Source organism: Podarcis cretensis, assembly GCF_951804945.1.
Source record: "Podarcis cretensis genome assembly, chromosome: 7".
Classification (NCBI taxonomy): Eukaryota; Metazoa; Chordata; class Lepidosauria; order Squamata; family Lacertidae; genus Podarcis; species Podarcis cretensis.
In genome coordinates this window covers 63,828,674-63,844,906 of record NC_137176.1, presented here as the reverse complement: position 1 = coordinate 63,844,906, position 16,233 = coordinate 63,828,674, and the positions used below count along the sequence as shown (strand labels likewise).

General features: G+C 42.2%; 1 protein-coding gene and 1 long non-coding RNA gene across 2 annotated transcripts in view; both read right to left on the bottom strand.

The window, feature by feature from the left end:
- The window catches only part of LOC307219769, a 255,558-nt gene that overhangs the window by 132,654 nt on the left and 106,671 nt on the right, over nt 1-16,233 (bottom strand). The window lies entirely within an intron of this gene.
- Nucleotides 3,918-8,121, bottom strand: MRPL53 (mitochondrial ribosomal protein L53). Its single transcript, XM_079983240.1, has 3 exons — nt 7,947-8,121; nt 6,661-6,773; nt 3,918-4,231 (listed from the first exon to the last, which is right to left on the bottom strand). Exons 1-3 carry the CDS (start codon nt 8,045-8,047, stop codon nt 4,104-4,106), a joined length of 342 nt encoding a protein of 113 aa, XP_079839366.1. The 5' UTR covers nt 8,048-8,121; the 3' UTR covers nt 3,918-4,103.

Genomic DNA, 16,233 nt, shown 5'->3' with positions numbered 1-16,233 from the left:
ATTAAAGTCTGCTATTTGTGCTATATGGGGAAATTGCTATGTAAAAATGTGTATACTAGGGGAAATTCCCTAACGACGTTGTATGAGGAGACATTCAGAGTATAATGCTGATGCATTTTCAGGAGGGCTTAAAAAACCAATACATTGCAAACTGCTGTGGAAATGTGGAGAACTGACCTTAAAATTGGAAAAATGAGAAACCAAAATGGATATATTCAGCCATCCCCAACCAACACTCTCTGTATCAGCCCAGATCTGGGGAGCAATGCTAAAAGCTATCTATAGGTGGCATTAGAAACCAGGAAAAAATCTCTTGCATTTTTAAAGCATACTTGCACCTCTGGTGCCACCAGAACCTCAAGCAATAGCAGAGGATCCAGGAGTTCTTAGTAATGTCAGAGAAGCTGGCACAAAGGGTCTACTTGCTTATGTACAAAGCTCCCCAAAAACATTCTGTTCAGTATGGTTTCATTTTATCAAGTTTGCCTCGGCTGATAGATGTTTTGAAAACTCCCAGCATGATACTGAGGAATTTGAGTATGTTTAGTCTGGAAAAGGAGGAGACTGGGAGGAGAGATGATAACCATCTTCAAATATCTCAAGGGCTGTCACATGAAGCAAGCATGTTTTCTACTGCTTTTTGTGGAGTTGAGAGTATTTCCTTATCTTAGACGGTTTGTTGGAAATTGAAACAATAAATGTCATAAGCAGTAAACTACGAACCTGTAGAAAGATCAGATTCATAAATATTTTTTTACTTTGTTTTGTAGCTTTACCTTTTGCTTTCTCATTTCTGGGGGGGGGGGGTTGTATTCGTATTTCTGTACTTTTGAAAATTCAATTTATTTAAAGACTGGAGTTTGAAGACTCCAGTGTCATTGCAAGGATAGTTACTGTGCACTTGAACCTTTTACTGTGTTTCCCCAAATCTTCCTTGCCAGTTTGACATGAATGTCACAAGTTTCCCAAGAAATATTTGACCTCTGCCATTCCTCCAGAGAGGCTGCTAATCCAAGAAACATACTATTGCGATAATAACTCAGCTCGGTTTCAGTAGTGTGGTGGAGCAGCAGAACCAGTGCCTTGTCTTCACAATGCTGTTTACTAGAAAACTGGAGATGTCCCAACAGCTGGCATTGGTTAGGAGTATTGGAAACCGCTTTATACAAACTCACATGACACTCTTTCAGTATTGACTGGCAGCAGGTCACCCTTAAGTCTCTAAGCACTGTACCTCCAAGCTACACACTTGCTTTTTTAGAGGGCCTGAACCTCATGCAAAACAGACAACTGACCCACAAGGTTTCTGTCCTGCTGGGATTCAGCTTCAGCATATTGGCTGTCGTCCAGCTCATTACTGAGTTTAGGCACTAGTGCAGGATCTGCACATCACCTTTTGCTTCAGATGCTATGGAGAATAGAGCTGTGTAAACTGCATACTGATGACACTCTGCTCCAAAGCTGTGAACCCAGCAGTTTCATACAGCTATTGGATAGCACTGGGGACAAAGTGGTGCCCTGCAACTCACAGAGGGTCAAAAGGCAATCAGTCACCCTATTGCTCCTCCATGTAGGTATAACACATTGCCCTGTTCACTCCAGCTCTCAAAGCAGATACAATAGGACACCGTGTGGGAGAATCAACCCCCCCTTGAACTCCCTCCCAATGAACGTTATTAGTCCGATTTGGTCTCCAAACCAGGCCGCAACCCAGATTGAAAAGGGTCAGGAACATTGGTGTTAATCAAGAGTGCCAGCAGTTGTGCTGCCACTACCCTCTCAACTTCTCCCAAAAGGGGTATTGGCAACTGGCAGGTAGTTTGTTTGTATGGATAGGGGTAGGTTTGGAAGCCACCATAACCCGTTATAATTATGTAGAACAGGTCAATGAAAATCTTATGAAAGCATTTTGTATGGCAAGATCTCTCTCAGCTCTCTGTAAAGCGGACCTCATGGCTGTAATACCTAGTCTAATTTCTCTGCTTTGTTGTTTATTATTTTTTTTTCTTGCCCCTAAACCCAGTCACTGGGGTTTGCCAGTGTGTGCTTGCCAAATCACCAAAATTCGTGCCCTATTTAGTTACGTATTGCACAATGAGTTTGCTGCAACACATTGCGGTCGTTTAAAGCTGATGTATAAAAGTCAACTGTCAAGCTTTATAAAGAACTTTAAAGAAGTTGAGCAAACCTCGTCTTTCAGAAACACAACGTCATTTCTTTGTCCTAATTTACTAGTGTAGGGAAAGCAAATTAACAGAAAGAGGATACTAAGGCCAGGTGAGCACAAGTGATCAGAGGGGGAACAAGCCTAAAAAAGGGAGGTGCAATAAGATATTTGCCCTACTATAACAGAATTGGGGAAAGAGAGTGGGAAGCACTTGAACCCCATATGCTTGCAATTTTTCAAGGGGCATATACACAGGCTCAAATCAGAGGAAATCAGGAGGGTCCAGGGGTCAAATATGACCCTCTAAGCTTCTTTCTCCCTCTCTCTGACCCTCTACATTCTCTCCACAAATTACACTCTGCAAAGGCAACCGTCTTCACCAGCCTTGCTTCACACCCTCCTTGAGTGTTTCTCCTTAGCTGGAATGTGTCCTTGAATACCAATAATGCCTTTTGCTTGCCTGGATGGAGAAGAGAGAGAGGTGTCTGTGTAGAAGTTAGCTGACAGAACGAAAAGCAGTGTTTACATTTGTTGCTCCCCCCACTTTTGCTTCTGGCCCCACCCACCACTGGCCCATGGCACCCAGAAGGGGAACTGTCCAGAGGGAAACTACAACCCTCTGACAGAAAACAGCTCCCCACTCCTGCTCTTGGCAGAAGCCAAAACATTCTCATGCATGCACACACTGTGGGGCAGAGATTACCAGGCCAGGTAGTATTTTGAACCTGAGTTTGGCAGTTCTCCAATTCCATGCAATTTTCTTCCTCTAAATATTTTTCCACTGAGCTGTATAATGCTGTGAAAACTGTATGAATCAATTTTGCTTTACACTGTGATCCTTAAAAGAAAAAAAAAGCAACCAAAGAACACACCATGATTATTATTATTATTATTATTATTATTATTATTATTGCTATGGTCAAATACCAAACACTTCCATGTGACCAAATTTTCTGAAGCTGCAGAATTGTGCCTATACAGTATTTTCAAAATACCCTAAATAAGCAGCGACTCTTGGCTTTGTGGACAGTCGCTCTAGCAAAATTGGTTGTGATGTATGCAGAAAGAATAATCAGGGCACAATCCAGGCCCCAAAACTGTCACACTGGGTGGGTGGAGAGAATGGGGTAAATCTACCTCTTTCCAGCCCACAGCAGCTCTGCAAGTGTGAAGCACCCCATCCTGTCCAAAGGTTCAGGTAGGTGGAGGTAACGCTGTCAGCAGCCTGCAGAAAGTCCTGATCCAGCTCCGTTTCTGCCCCTTGACAGAATTGGGCTCAATCTGAGTCTGATTGCTTTGCCAGGTTCAGGTTACTTCCTGTTTCCCTGCCTTCTGCCCTGGTTGGCATGAACTATTGGGCTGGTGTGTGTGTGTGTGTGTGTGTGTGTGTGTGTTGGTGGCTCCGGTACCCTGTCAGGTCGTACTGCTGCCCAGCATGGCTCTTGATTGCTCTGCATACCTTTATCGCTTTACCTAAAATTAATCACTCTGCAAATTGTGCAATTACTCCCTTTTGGTCCTGAAAGAGATTTCGCTCAATGGAAACAACATACATTCTCTGCTATAGCTGTAGGAGTCTTGAAGGAAACTAATTTTCTTAGCGACAACAAAATGTCAGGAAAAGGCTACTACAATTCCTATGTGCTACAACAAATGTCCACTGTCTCATAGCTAATGTTATCATTCTTAAACCCCTTGCTCCAAGAAGTCTGAATAACACAAATAACATATGAGACTACTGCATAATCAATTCTTTTGCATGGAGTTTTATCTTTAAAGAAAAGGTGAAAGACATCATTCAGCAATTTGTCAGGACCAATCTGCATTCTGTCTGTATCCCCCTTGGTAAAGTCCTGGCTGTCGTTCCAAGGGAAGAAGTTGCACCAAAGTTTTCACGAGTTCATATGAAACATCTTAACTGTTCCTTGGTTGACTTTCAGGCACTCTTTTTCTGAGCCTTCTCTTGTGCCATATTCTCTTTGGCTTCACACCTAGAGTTGAAGGCATTTAGCATTTCTCTAATGGTTAAGTTGGCTCCTTTCATGATCAGTCTGTCACCGTCGGCTGCAGAAGAATTAACATAGTTTAGAACAGAAGGAAAACAAAACGCAATTGTCCAAGTTCTACATGACAACATCAGATGAATATTCTTGGTTAAAGCAACATTACAGGTGTATTGAAATGCTGCAAGTACTGCAAAAGTATACTGTGTGTGTACCTATATATGGCTGCAGATCATTCTTTGTACCATGTCCTTCAAAACGGAGTAGTGAGAGAACTTGGCTGGTGCCACAGAACTCCCAAGTCTACACCTAAAGAACCTTGACAGGACTCAAAGCAGCAAACATTGGTGCTCTCCTGCTTTTTGACATTTGATTCCTTCTATATGGTCTATATGGAAATCACCTTGCAGTTCTCTGGATCTTCCCTGGGTCTGCAGCAAGTGTTTGAGATGAAAATAGTCTAAATTTGCAAGTAAGATTGTGGACATATGAAAAACTGGTGTGCAGGTTTTAAGGGCTACTAATTTTGCGCAGGGATAGAACTAAAGCGGGGGGAGGTAGAGCTTATTAATTAATTATGTTCCTGCCCCCCGGCCCCCATATTTTAGGTGCCTCCTTCACACTGTATATCTTAGTATTATTTTATTGATTTGTTGCAGTATGTACTTGTCATGGCCTTTGGCTGGAACAATAAAATATAGTTATTGAAAATATAACGTGAGTTAATGACAGAAATTGGCTGCCCCAATATTCCATTATGTGAAAGCTATTCTCACTGTTTCTGATAATGGAAGTCTCTGAGATAATGGAAGTTACAGATGGCCAGCTACAGTGACCACACAGCTCATGAAGTAAGGGTCTTGGAAAGGGTTGAAGAGCATATATAATTTTCTAAGAGTAAGCCCCACTGAACTCAACGGACTTTCGAATACACACGTATTGTATGTAAGGGCAGAACTGCACATTTCAAAGAATAATATTGTGCAAACTACAACCCTGTGTCAAATGCTCCTTCTCCCTCACTAACCTTGCATGCCTATCTGTCAGTGACGTGGTTTTTTATGGTGTGTAGTTGCACACTAACCTTCCCATTAGAGCAGCTTAATTTGTAATAGAACTCTGGTCAGGTTTGAATGTGATGGCAAACCAGGCTTTGATCACATCATCACCATACATTTGGCGCCTATGGCTTCCCCCAAAGATGCCTGAGAACTGCAGGTTGTTAAGGGTGCTGAGAATTGATCTATGAGAGGAGTAAGCTACAGTTCCCACAATTATTGAAAGGAAGCCATGTGATTTAACTGTATGGTGTGGATGTGCTAGCTTACTGTGGTTCATCATGAATGAGCAGCATCCAGTGAGGTTACTGGTTTTTTTTACTGGTTACTGGCTACCATGAGCCATCTAGTGGAGTCAAAGCACACTGCCATTGGAAGTATACTTTTCTCAGTTCTTTTTATCTTCCTGGCTTAACTGACAATGCAGAGATATGGCAGATAGTAGTTCCAAACTTTGTTACAACCATGCTGCCAGAAGCAACCTGCAGAACTGAGTTCTTGCCATCTAGCACTGCTTAAGGAGTGAGGTGGGAATTTGCAGAAACCAAGGGAAAGAAAGTAATACTCTGATCACCAAGCCAATGTATTTACACAACAGAGGTACTTCCTAGAATAGCAACAGAGATGGTTAAAATAAAATAAGGAGGTTTTCAAGTAAAGGCATTTGAGGCAAGAGGCATAAATGGTCCAAAACACTGGGTAAACTGTTGAGCGCTTCCTCCATTAAGACCCCACAAGTAAAATAAGTTTGGACCCATTTTTCTGAATTTGAAAGCCACAGAAGATCCCCAACTTCTTTAGGACAGGGATGGCTAGCCTCTGTAGTTTTAGGAACTGAGAGTGGTCAGTTCCATAATAATGTTTGCAGAATTATGCCAAAACCTTGCTAAACGCTCCGCAGATTCACTTATCTGAACATCCGACTTCCTTGGTTTTTCCCCTGCTTGGTCAGCTGTAGCCACTTTTGGGCAGGGGAGTGAGAGCGGACAAGTCAGAGTGCAGGAAAAATCTGACAAATCAGACAGTGAGAGAGATTGGGAAAATCCATTTTTTTCCTTTGCCTCTCTTTTGCTGATTGGCTGCAGCCATTTCAGGAAGAAATTATGGTGAGTGCGGGGAAAGGGAGCAGACAAATCCTGCATTAGACAAGTTTCCATGGGAAACAATAGAAACCGTGGACTCGGTTATGCAAACACTTGCCTGACGAACGATTTCCAGGGAAGGCATTGGGTTTGTAAAGGGGGACCTGCTTGTATATGCAAAATCCAAAAAGGAGACGCCACATTAATAGTGGAAACTTTTTACAGCTTGACAGCTTTTGAATAGGGAGGCTTCCAGGGAGCAGTAAATTATTTAGAGGGGGTTCATCTGGCCCAAAGGCTACCAGCTGACCACCTCGGCTTTGGTTTACAAAACAGGAATGCTTCCTTACCAAATACGACGTCAATTATTGGTTCAGACCCATCGTGTTTTACATCTGTTTTCACCTCACAGTTGCTGTTGGATAAAAAGGCTTTCTTTGTATACAGACACTGTAGGAAATTTCTGAAAAGGGTCAGAAATATAGATCAGAGCATATTTTATCAACAACATAGCAGTTAGAAGTATAAAATACAATGAACATTTTTTTTAGTCTAAAGATTTTATCTCAACAATCCACAAGACACTGCATAGGAAGAATAAGAGTGGAACAATGTAATAATATCAGCTGCCAAAATCCAAAATATACATACAGCAAAGCTCTGATACATAAGAAAGACAATACAATCTTACAAGTTACAAAAACAGTAGCTTGCCATACCAATTGCTCAAAGCACTCCGGTGTAAAATCAGTTACATTTTATTTATTGAATTTAAATAAATTCAGGATATAAATTTATTGAATTTATATCTTGCCCTCCTTCTTGAAAGAGCTCAGGGTGAAGGAGGCAAATATCTAACTCAGTCATTTTGGATTAAGGCAGAGTGTGATTATTAGTACTAGACATGACTTAATCAGGATGCAAGCCATGTAAGGAAACATGTATAGCATATCAAGCACGCACCTTGTTAAAAATGCATCTTCAGAGTTAACATACCAGGCATTAAGAGCCTGGACTGGGGCATGGAGTGGAGGAGTGGGATGCTAGCATGCCTACACTGCAGAAGCAGCAGCTTAAACAAGGTGTGAGTAGCACAGGGTACAAAAGTTTACCTTCTATGCCCAACATCATACTTACGTTAGGCCTAACAATAATTTAGGAGTGCCATGGCAGGGTTTTGTTTTGTTTGTTTTTTGTATACGCTATGCATGATCTCGGGTAGAAATTCAACAGAACAGTTCTCTTTCTCTCCTCCCTGCACTGCTTACTAGAAAAGGCCCTATCCCACACCAGCTGAATTACTGCCTGCCATGCAGCAGGGCAAAGGCACAGCAGCAAAACCGTCAGAAATAAATGAGTCCTGCTAATAGTTTATTTAAAAAATCAAGCTAGGGCCCATTCTCAGCCCATAAAGATATACAAAAGTACTTTGCACCCCCAGTACTAAGGAACCTCAGCCCAGCATTGGGAGCCAGATTCTACAATCAGAATGGGCAAAACGTGCCTACGATGCCACGTGTATTTCGTGCAGGTTGTGTGCGTGGCTTGTCCATCAGTCCCCTGGGATGAATGGGTCCGGGGGTGGGGGAGTCCTGTTTCGGATCCAGTGGATCCCAACCCCCTGGCATCTCCTCACCTGGTGCTCTCCACGTTGGACTCGAAGGGGCAGAAGGCGACCAAGACGCTCTTCACCTGCTTGAGCGTCACCCCCGCCCTTTTCGGCACCACGAACGACATTTTCCTCCGTCCCTTCGGTAGGATCGGTAAGAGCGAGCGCCTTGCCCTCTGAGCGACCGGAAGGACTACAGTTCCCAGAAACCCTCTCGCCGCGTTCAGCACGAGGGCTCGTCTTCGCGCGCGCGGCCTGCCGGGAAATGTAGTCAAGCAGCTCTGGGCTTTATCGTTTGTGCCATTCCGTGGGAATTCTGTTGAACTTCGCTCTTTGTTGCGCCGGGATAGCCCAGAATTGGCATTTCGGTTCTTTGAGAATAACTTTAAAGAGCGGGGTCAAGGGAGCATCATGACATAAGGAAAGCCCTGCTGGATCAGGAGTTTTTATGCCTGGTTCATACGCCGTGATCCTTACTTCTTGGAGTTCTCTCACCTGGAGTCAGCAGGTGAGCGAAGACCATACACTGCAGAGTTTCTCACCTGTGAAGCTAAGAAAATAAAAACGTACTGGCCCATCTAGCCTGGCATCTTGCTCTCGCAGCGGCCAACCCCATGCTTGAGATCTCCGAATGACGGGTGGGATACAAAATTAATAAATAAAACAAAACAATATTAATACCAGTTTCTGGAAGCCATGGGAGGGGTGAGTGCTCTTGTGCTCGAATCCTGCTTTTGCAGTTTCCCACAGGCATCTGGTTGGCCACTGTGAGAGCAGGATGCCCTCCAGCATTGATAAGTTTCAGCTATTCTAGCCAACTTGTACATCAAATGGGAGTGGTGGTGGGGCATCTTTTTCTTCGCCTCAATCAGCCAAATCAGCTCTTCCCCTGGGAAGAGGGGCGATGAAGAACTTTTCTTTTAAAAAAACAAAACCCACAGACACTTAATACATTGGCATTTCCAGAGGGGTAGATTTGTTTGTCCATTGCAGCAAAAACCAACAAAGAATTGTTGAAATCTGACAATTTCATCAATATATAAACTTTTGTGGACTAGTATGGAGGGTGGCGTTCTTCAGGGCAAACCTATCTACTTACCAGGTTTCTTCTAGACCTAATGGTAGTGTTAGTGAAGCTTGTGTGCTTTCCTAAACAGGTTTACTCAAACGTAAATCCACTGAGTTCCATGAGAATTAATCCCCAGGAGTCACATTGAGGATTATAATAGAGAACAAAATTAAATAACCGGACTGGGATTTGTACAGTGTTTATTGTTACTGTAGCATCAAAACTGTTCATATGTCTATAAATGCCTAGAAAACAGAACTGGTTTTTAAGGATTTGGAAAATAGCTAATATACCGGGGGGGGGGGGAGTCAGTACATTTCTATGGAAAAGGGAGGATACACAGGCTTTGATGAATGAAAACATGGATACTTGAGTGAGTTTTTTTTTAAAAAAAATATGTATGATACCATTTTGCCAGAAAGCTTTTTGTAAAAAATAAAATAAAAATCAGGGCACTACTAATTGTATGTAAGCAGTCACTTGAGGTAGCAGCACACATTGCAAGTGATGGATGCCAGGACTCCCTCTAAAGTCCCAAAGTAAACCAGTCTGAGCAGCTCTTGGACTGTGTGAGGAAATGTGCAAACTGGGCAACTGTTGGATTGTGAGCTGTGCTCCATCATCCTATATTATAGCAGTCTTCAACTTCTTAAGACCTGGGACCCACCTTTAACCCCTATGTGCAATTGTGGACTCATTTCTTCATTTTCTACAATATATGTGGTATGGTGGCAGTGTGGCTTGCTTCAACCTGCCTTAGACAAGGCCACGGCCCAATAGGGAGTCCTGACCCACCAGTGAAAGACCAATGGTTTATTTCACTGCAAAGGATCCCGGGGTCAGCTTTGGAATCATGTACCACAGCTGCTTGTACCACCAAAAAAACAAACCCTTGAACTCTGAACTTACTAAATAATGGCTCCAGTTGAAATAGATGAGCATCTATTGAACACATGTAACCCTTCTGCCACAAGATGGCAGAAGACCCACTCTACATGTATTTGCTAAATGATGAAGGCTCTTATGATGCATAGCTTTATTGTGACATAAACTTCCTTGGACTGTATCATAGAAACATAGAGTTGGAAGGGACCCTGAGAATCATCTAGTCCAACGCCCTGAAATTCAGGAATATGCAGCTGTCCCTTATGGGGATCGAACTTGCAGCCTTGGCGTTAGAGCCTACTTAATCAGGTGTATGAAGTGACGCTAGATTATGATAGCTTAGGCCACATTAAATCTATTGGCTTTTCTTGCTATAACAGATTAACATGGCTATTCCTCCACAAGTTATTAAAACAATGGCTCAATGTACTTCAGTAGTTTTTGTTTATTGGAGCAGGGGGCATTTCTGAGTGAGAAAAGCTTTACAGACTTTCCTTCCTGAATATTGTATATGACCTATTGCAATTATTGTCATTCCCCCCTCCCAAAAAAGTGGATGTTGTACTAGGTATTGTAGAATAAAAAAATAATACAATCGATCGCCACAATACATAAAAATAGCAGCTTTCTGAGATTTTATTCTGAAAGGCAGAATTATTATTTTTTAAGGAGGACGAATAATTAAATAGATAAAAATGCATCTGAGATGGGAAGCTGTAATCTCTCTAGAGCATTTATTATTTACAAAGTCATTTACTGCATCACCAGTAGATTGCAGTGACCTGGAGGACTTAGATGAGAGAAGGTGGTCTGTTAATAAATTAACCTGTTAATCAGATAACCTGGTTCTGAGGTGTCTGGGGCAGGATAGCCAGCATACAAGTAAAACAGGGATGGCCACAAAATTTGCCAGAAGCTGTGCATGTAGTGTTGTGGACCCTATTTTAAGGAACTCCCCGTTTAAGTCAGACAGGCCCCCTCCCCTCCTGAACTTCTGACACCTACTGAATTGTTTTTTATTCCAGCAGATATTTTAATTGATGCTTGATTTTGTTAAAAGTTTTGACTGTTTTCTTTATTTTACCTTTGTAAACTGCTTAGAGACTATTGTAGCTAAGTGGCATATAAATTGTTTGAATAAATAAAAAAAGAAAGATGCTGCTGAACTCCAATCAGCCCCAGTCAGCATTGGCCAATGGCCAAGGATTATGGGAAGTTGTAGTCTAACAATATTGGGATAGCGCCCCTGGTGTAGGCCTTAAGGTTCCTATTTATGAAATAGAACAGTCCTCAGACTACATTTCCCCCATCCCTTTCCATGGAGAGTTGCCGTTCCACCGGCAATCTTGCTTGTGTGTGCAGGTGTGTCCCACTGAAGACCTGTGGTCCTCTTTCCTGGTTTTGCACTTTCTTTTTCTTTCAGAACTCCACAGGTGAAGTGTGATGCTGCAATTAGCAAATCTTCATAATTGTTTCACACGCCCATGTCAGGTAAAGAGACAGGGCTTTTTTATATTAAATCCCAGCCTGTCTTATTATATCTTTGGGAACATCTTTTCTTGGCATTGCTGCCTTACTTTTCTCTTAGGTCTGGTTAATTAATCTACTACGCTTAAGAAGAGTGAGACTTCTCAGCTGACGTGTTTGGGAACGTTTTTGTGTTCCTGCAACACTGACAATTGATTTTGCTTTATGCTTGCTTCCAGTCTCCCATTTTTCATTTCACTAAATTGCTGCCCTGCTGCTTGTTGCTGGTTCTGTTGATGACGAGTTGCGTTACAAGTGTGTCTCTCTGGCCTGAGATGTATCATTTGATATTACTTATTTATGACCTTGCTTGGCCCTTCTCTGAATAAGATATATGTCACCTTGGGACTATCAATACTGCAAAGAGGCGAGGTGAGACATGGCCCAAAAGTTATGAATTCAGGTGAGATCTCCTGATAGCGTCAGAAAACAAGTCAGTGAGAATAATACTGAGCTAGATCAAAGCTCTCACTTGGTATATGGGCAGCTTCACGTATTCTCATCAGTTAGAAATGCCCATGTGCCTTATTTGCCCTTTCCCCTGAGTTCTAGAAATTCTCCACATCACAGTCGGGCAAAAGATTTCCTAATCATAGATTCTACAACAAAGTAAGAAGAATATTGCCTTATTTTTGTTGGTTTTCATCCCCTTAAGCTGCACTTTGGTATCAGTGCTGCTAAATGTTATATATTTAGATATATGGACTGCTCTAAATCAAGGAATTGGACTTTGGGACTTTAGAAGAAAGCACTTTAGTGAGCAATGATTGCATTAAGGAAGTTGCACTCAGCAGTCAGCAAAGTTGTGAGGCTGCAGTGCTAGGCACATTGGATGGTGAGCTGTTGTGCCACTGAACTCAGGCGGACTTGCTTGCAAATCAGTGTGCAGAGGATCAGGCTGCCTGTTCCAGTATTCTGTGGTCTGCGAGTGCAGGATTTCAAAAGGCATAATGGAAGAAATTCTGGAAATGATGATGACTTTCTTTTTGGTATGCAGCACTTTCAAAAATGTGCTCCTGGCATGAGCATGGATTCCAAAGTCTTTGGTCCATGGAATGTTGGGAAGTGACCAATAAATTCACTCCATGGTGTTTTCCAAAATACAAGAGCTTTAAAATGCTTCTGAATTCTTACAATAATTGATTTTCTTCCTTTCCTCCTTTTCACGTGATTTCAGGCAAAATGCCACCGCTGTGTTACACACTCCAAGCAAGGCTTTCTATGTGCACTTGATTAATGGGCACAGGGCTGTAGCTCCATGGCAGAGCATCAGCTTTGAATGCAGGTTCGATCCACGGCATCTCCAGGTAGGGCTATAAGAGACTCCTGTGCGAAAGCCCAATAAAGCCCATCCTAATCAGTGTAGCAAACACAAGCAAGATAGGACAATGATAAAGCCAGCTTCCTGTGTTCACAGACGGTAAGGAGAGTGATCCCATTTGAAGACCCAAGTTTCAGAGTACAGTGGTACCTCGGTTTACATACGCTTCAGGTTACAGACTCCGCTAACCCAGAAATAGTGCTTCACGTTAAGAACTTTGCTTCAGGATGAGAACAGAAATTGTGCTCCGGCGGTGCGGCGGCAGCAGGAGGCCCCATTAGCTAAAGTGGTGCTTCAGGTTAAGAACAGTTTCAGGTTAAGTACGGACCTCCGGAACGAATTAAGTACTTAACCTGAGGTACCACTTTAGCTAATGGGGCCTCCCACTGCCACCGTGTGATTTCTTGTTCTCATCCTGAAGCAAAGTTCTTAACCTGAGGTACTATTTCTGGGTTAGTGGAGTCTGTAACCTGAAGCGTATGTAACCTGAAGCGTCTGTGACCCGAGGTACCACTGTACAGAAGAGGACAACAGTTTTGTCAGTTTGAAGCAGATACCAGCTTTGCACATTGCTGACGGGCTGTGTCTCCCCTTCTCCCAGCCACCCGGCCTTCCCACTGTAATATTTCTGTGATCAGCAGCAGCAGTGGCTTCTGCCTGTGAAGGGAGCTGCGGCAGATGGCAATGCAAGAACACCCTTTTTCATTGGCGGCTCCCTACTTGTGGGGTGTTCTCTCCAGGGAAACATTGTCAGCTTTTAGGTGCCAGGCTAAAACAATTTTGTTTACCCCCGCTTTGAGCTATTAAGCTGGGTCCTGCTATGTTTTAACTTAAGGCCCGCTTGGTGGCAGTTATTGTTCAGTGGCGTGGGGTAGGATTTGTGCTTTTTATAGAGATTGTTGGATGAGAATATTCAGGAACTTAGTTTTATTGTATTTTTATGTGTCTTTGGTTTTTAATTGATTATCAAGTTGTTTTGTATTTCATGGGCTTCTAAGTGGCTTTGAGACATCTTGTGGAAAGCAGTAAATAAATGTAGTTGTGGTTGGAGTAGAATTTTTTTTAAAACCCCAATGTTTAGTAGTGCTTTTGCATGTTCAAAGCATTTTTTTAAAATGAATATTTATTGGCATTTTCAAAAACCACACAAAAACAAAATTAGACAAAAAATAACAAAAATACAGAAATCCAAAACTTAAAAAAACAATTAAAAAAAGAACACATAAAATTTCAATTACTTATTTTCATTTAACTTGTTTCTCAGACCTCCTCACACCTCCCCTTCTTGTATTCCAATTTAAATTATTAATTCAACAAATCCTTATATCCAAACTTAAACATCAATACTTATACATCATTGCTCAATCTTAAACATTTTTCCTAAAGTCGACCAAAATTTCCCTTTCACGGTTTTCCCAAATTCCATACAGATAGCAAAACAAAGTAAAAAACAAAGCAAGTTATAGTTATATACCCTTTGGATTCCCAGACTCCACCCACCCCTTTCCCGGTTTCAGTCCCCAACAAATGTTCATCAGTCTAATATACTGTTTAGCCTGGAGATCTCACGTCCAAAGCATTTCAGCTGAATTACCAAATTGTAATCCTCACAACAGCCCTGTAAAGTAAGTATCATAACACTTGGTTCTACTTGCTAAATTTAGAATGGATGTGGCAACCACTGTCTATACCAGGGGTCAGCAAACTTCTTGAGCAGGGGGTGGGTCCACTGTCCTTCAGACCTTGTGGGGGCCAGACTATATTTTTTTTAGGGGGGGAATGAATGAAGTCCTATGCCCCACAAATAACCCAGAGATGCATTTTAAATAAAAGGACACATTGTACTCATGTAAAAACACGCTAATTCCTGGACCATCCGTGGGCCGGATTTAGAAGGCGATTGGGCCGGATCTGGCCTCCGGGCCTTAGTTTGCCTACCCATGGTCTATAAAAAGGTAAAGGACCCCTGACAGTTACGTCGTGAACGGCTCTGGGGTTGCGGTGCTCATCTCGCTTTACTGGCCGAGGGAGCCAGTGTTTTGGCTTTTACTGTGGTGGCATCTACCCTATGGAATACTCTCTCATTATATGTCAGTTATAGGCTTCACTTTTATTGCTTTCGGGATGCCTGTTGAATACCTTCCCGTCCCAACAGGACTTTTAAGTGAAGGTTTTTCTCCATATCTGTATTGGAGTTGAAATTGTTTTTATATATGCTTTTATTGCTAAATTGCTTTTATGGGAAGCAATTCACAAATGAAATTAATAAAATAAGCATCCCGTCTCCTCTAGCTCTTATGCTGATATAACTGGAGGGGGAAAATGTAGAATTGCTGCATTGTGCGGCATTATAAGAAACTGCAGAAAACCTAAATGGTGTATTAATTGGTTGAATAAATTCCCCTTGAAATACAGTAGAAGAATTTTCAGTTGCATTAAATAAATGAAGGCCTTAATGGTTTTAGTTAATGCTCATGAGGAAAATGTGCCATGACTTCAATACTGCAGGCTGCAATAATAAAACAAACCACCCTGATATATAACATACATATAGAGAGAGAGATCAGTAGCATATTTCAAAAGACTTTCATACTTTGTTTTCTAGTTACTAAAAGCCTTGGAAAGATGTTGATAGTGCTGAGCTCCCTGCTTTCTGATTTATTGAAGGTGACTATACAGTATTTCAAAAGTCTTACTGAAGCCATAGAAAATCAATACCAATTAAGCACATTTACCATTTTGCAATTTTAAGAAACCAATTTAACAGTTTTTGTGGTGCGATGCTTTTGTTTGTGTGAGGTCATTTCCTTAGAAAAACACAATTTGAGAGTGGGGTCTAACCACTGAATGAGATTGTAAGGAATCTGGTCATACTTGTAATTTCCCCTGTGAATATCCACCATTGCATTAGTGCTGATTCATTTAGGGCTTGGTACAGACCAGGGACGTGGGTGGCGCTGTGGTCTAAACCACTGAGCCTAGGGCTTGCCAATTGGAAGCTTGGCGGTTCGAATCCCCGTGACGGGGTGAGCTCCCGTTGCTCGGTCCCTGCGCCTGCCAACCTAGCAGTTCAAAAGCACGTCAAACTGCAAGTAGATAAATAGGTACCACTCCGGCGGGAAGGTAAACGGCGTTTCTGTGTGCTGCTCTGGTTTTTCCAGAAGCGGCTTAGTCATGCTGGCCACATGACCCAGAAGCTGTACGCGAACTCCCTCGGCCAATAAAGCAAGATGAACGCCGCAACCCCAGAGTCGGTCACGACTGGACCTAATGGTCAGGGGTCCCTTTACCTTTACCTTTACCACTCTGTAAGTAAGTCAAGTTTCACTGTCTCTCCAGTTTTTCTGACTTACGTATGGAAAAGCGTATGAACCAGACCTTTGAAAAGTTTGCAAGTAAGCCATTTTTTAAAAACTTACCAAACATGTAAGTTCATTTTCCTACGCTGGGAGTAGAAGGGAACTTTGAAAGGAACTTAGAAGGGCATATTTTAAAGTTCTAACAGTCTATAT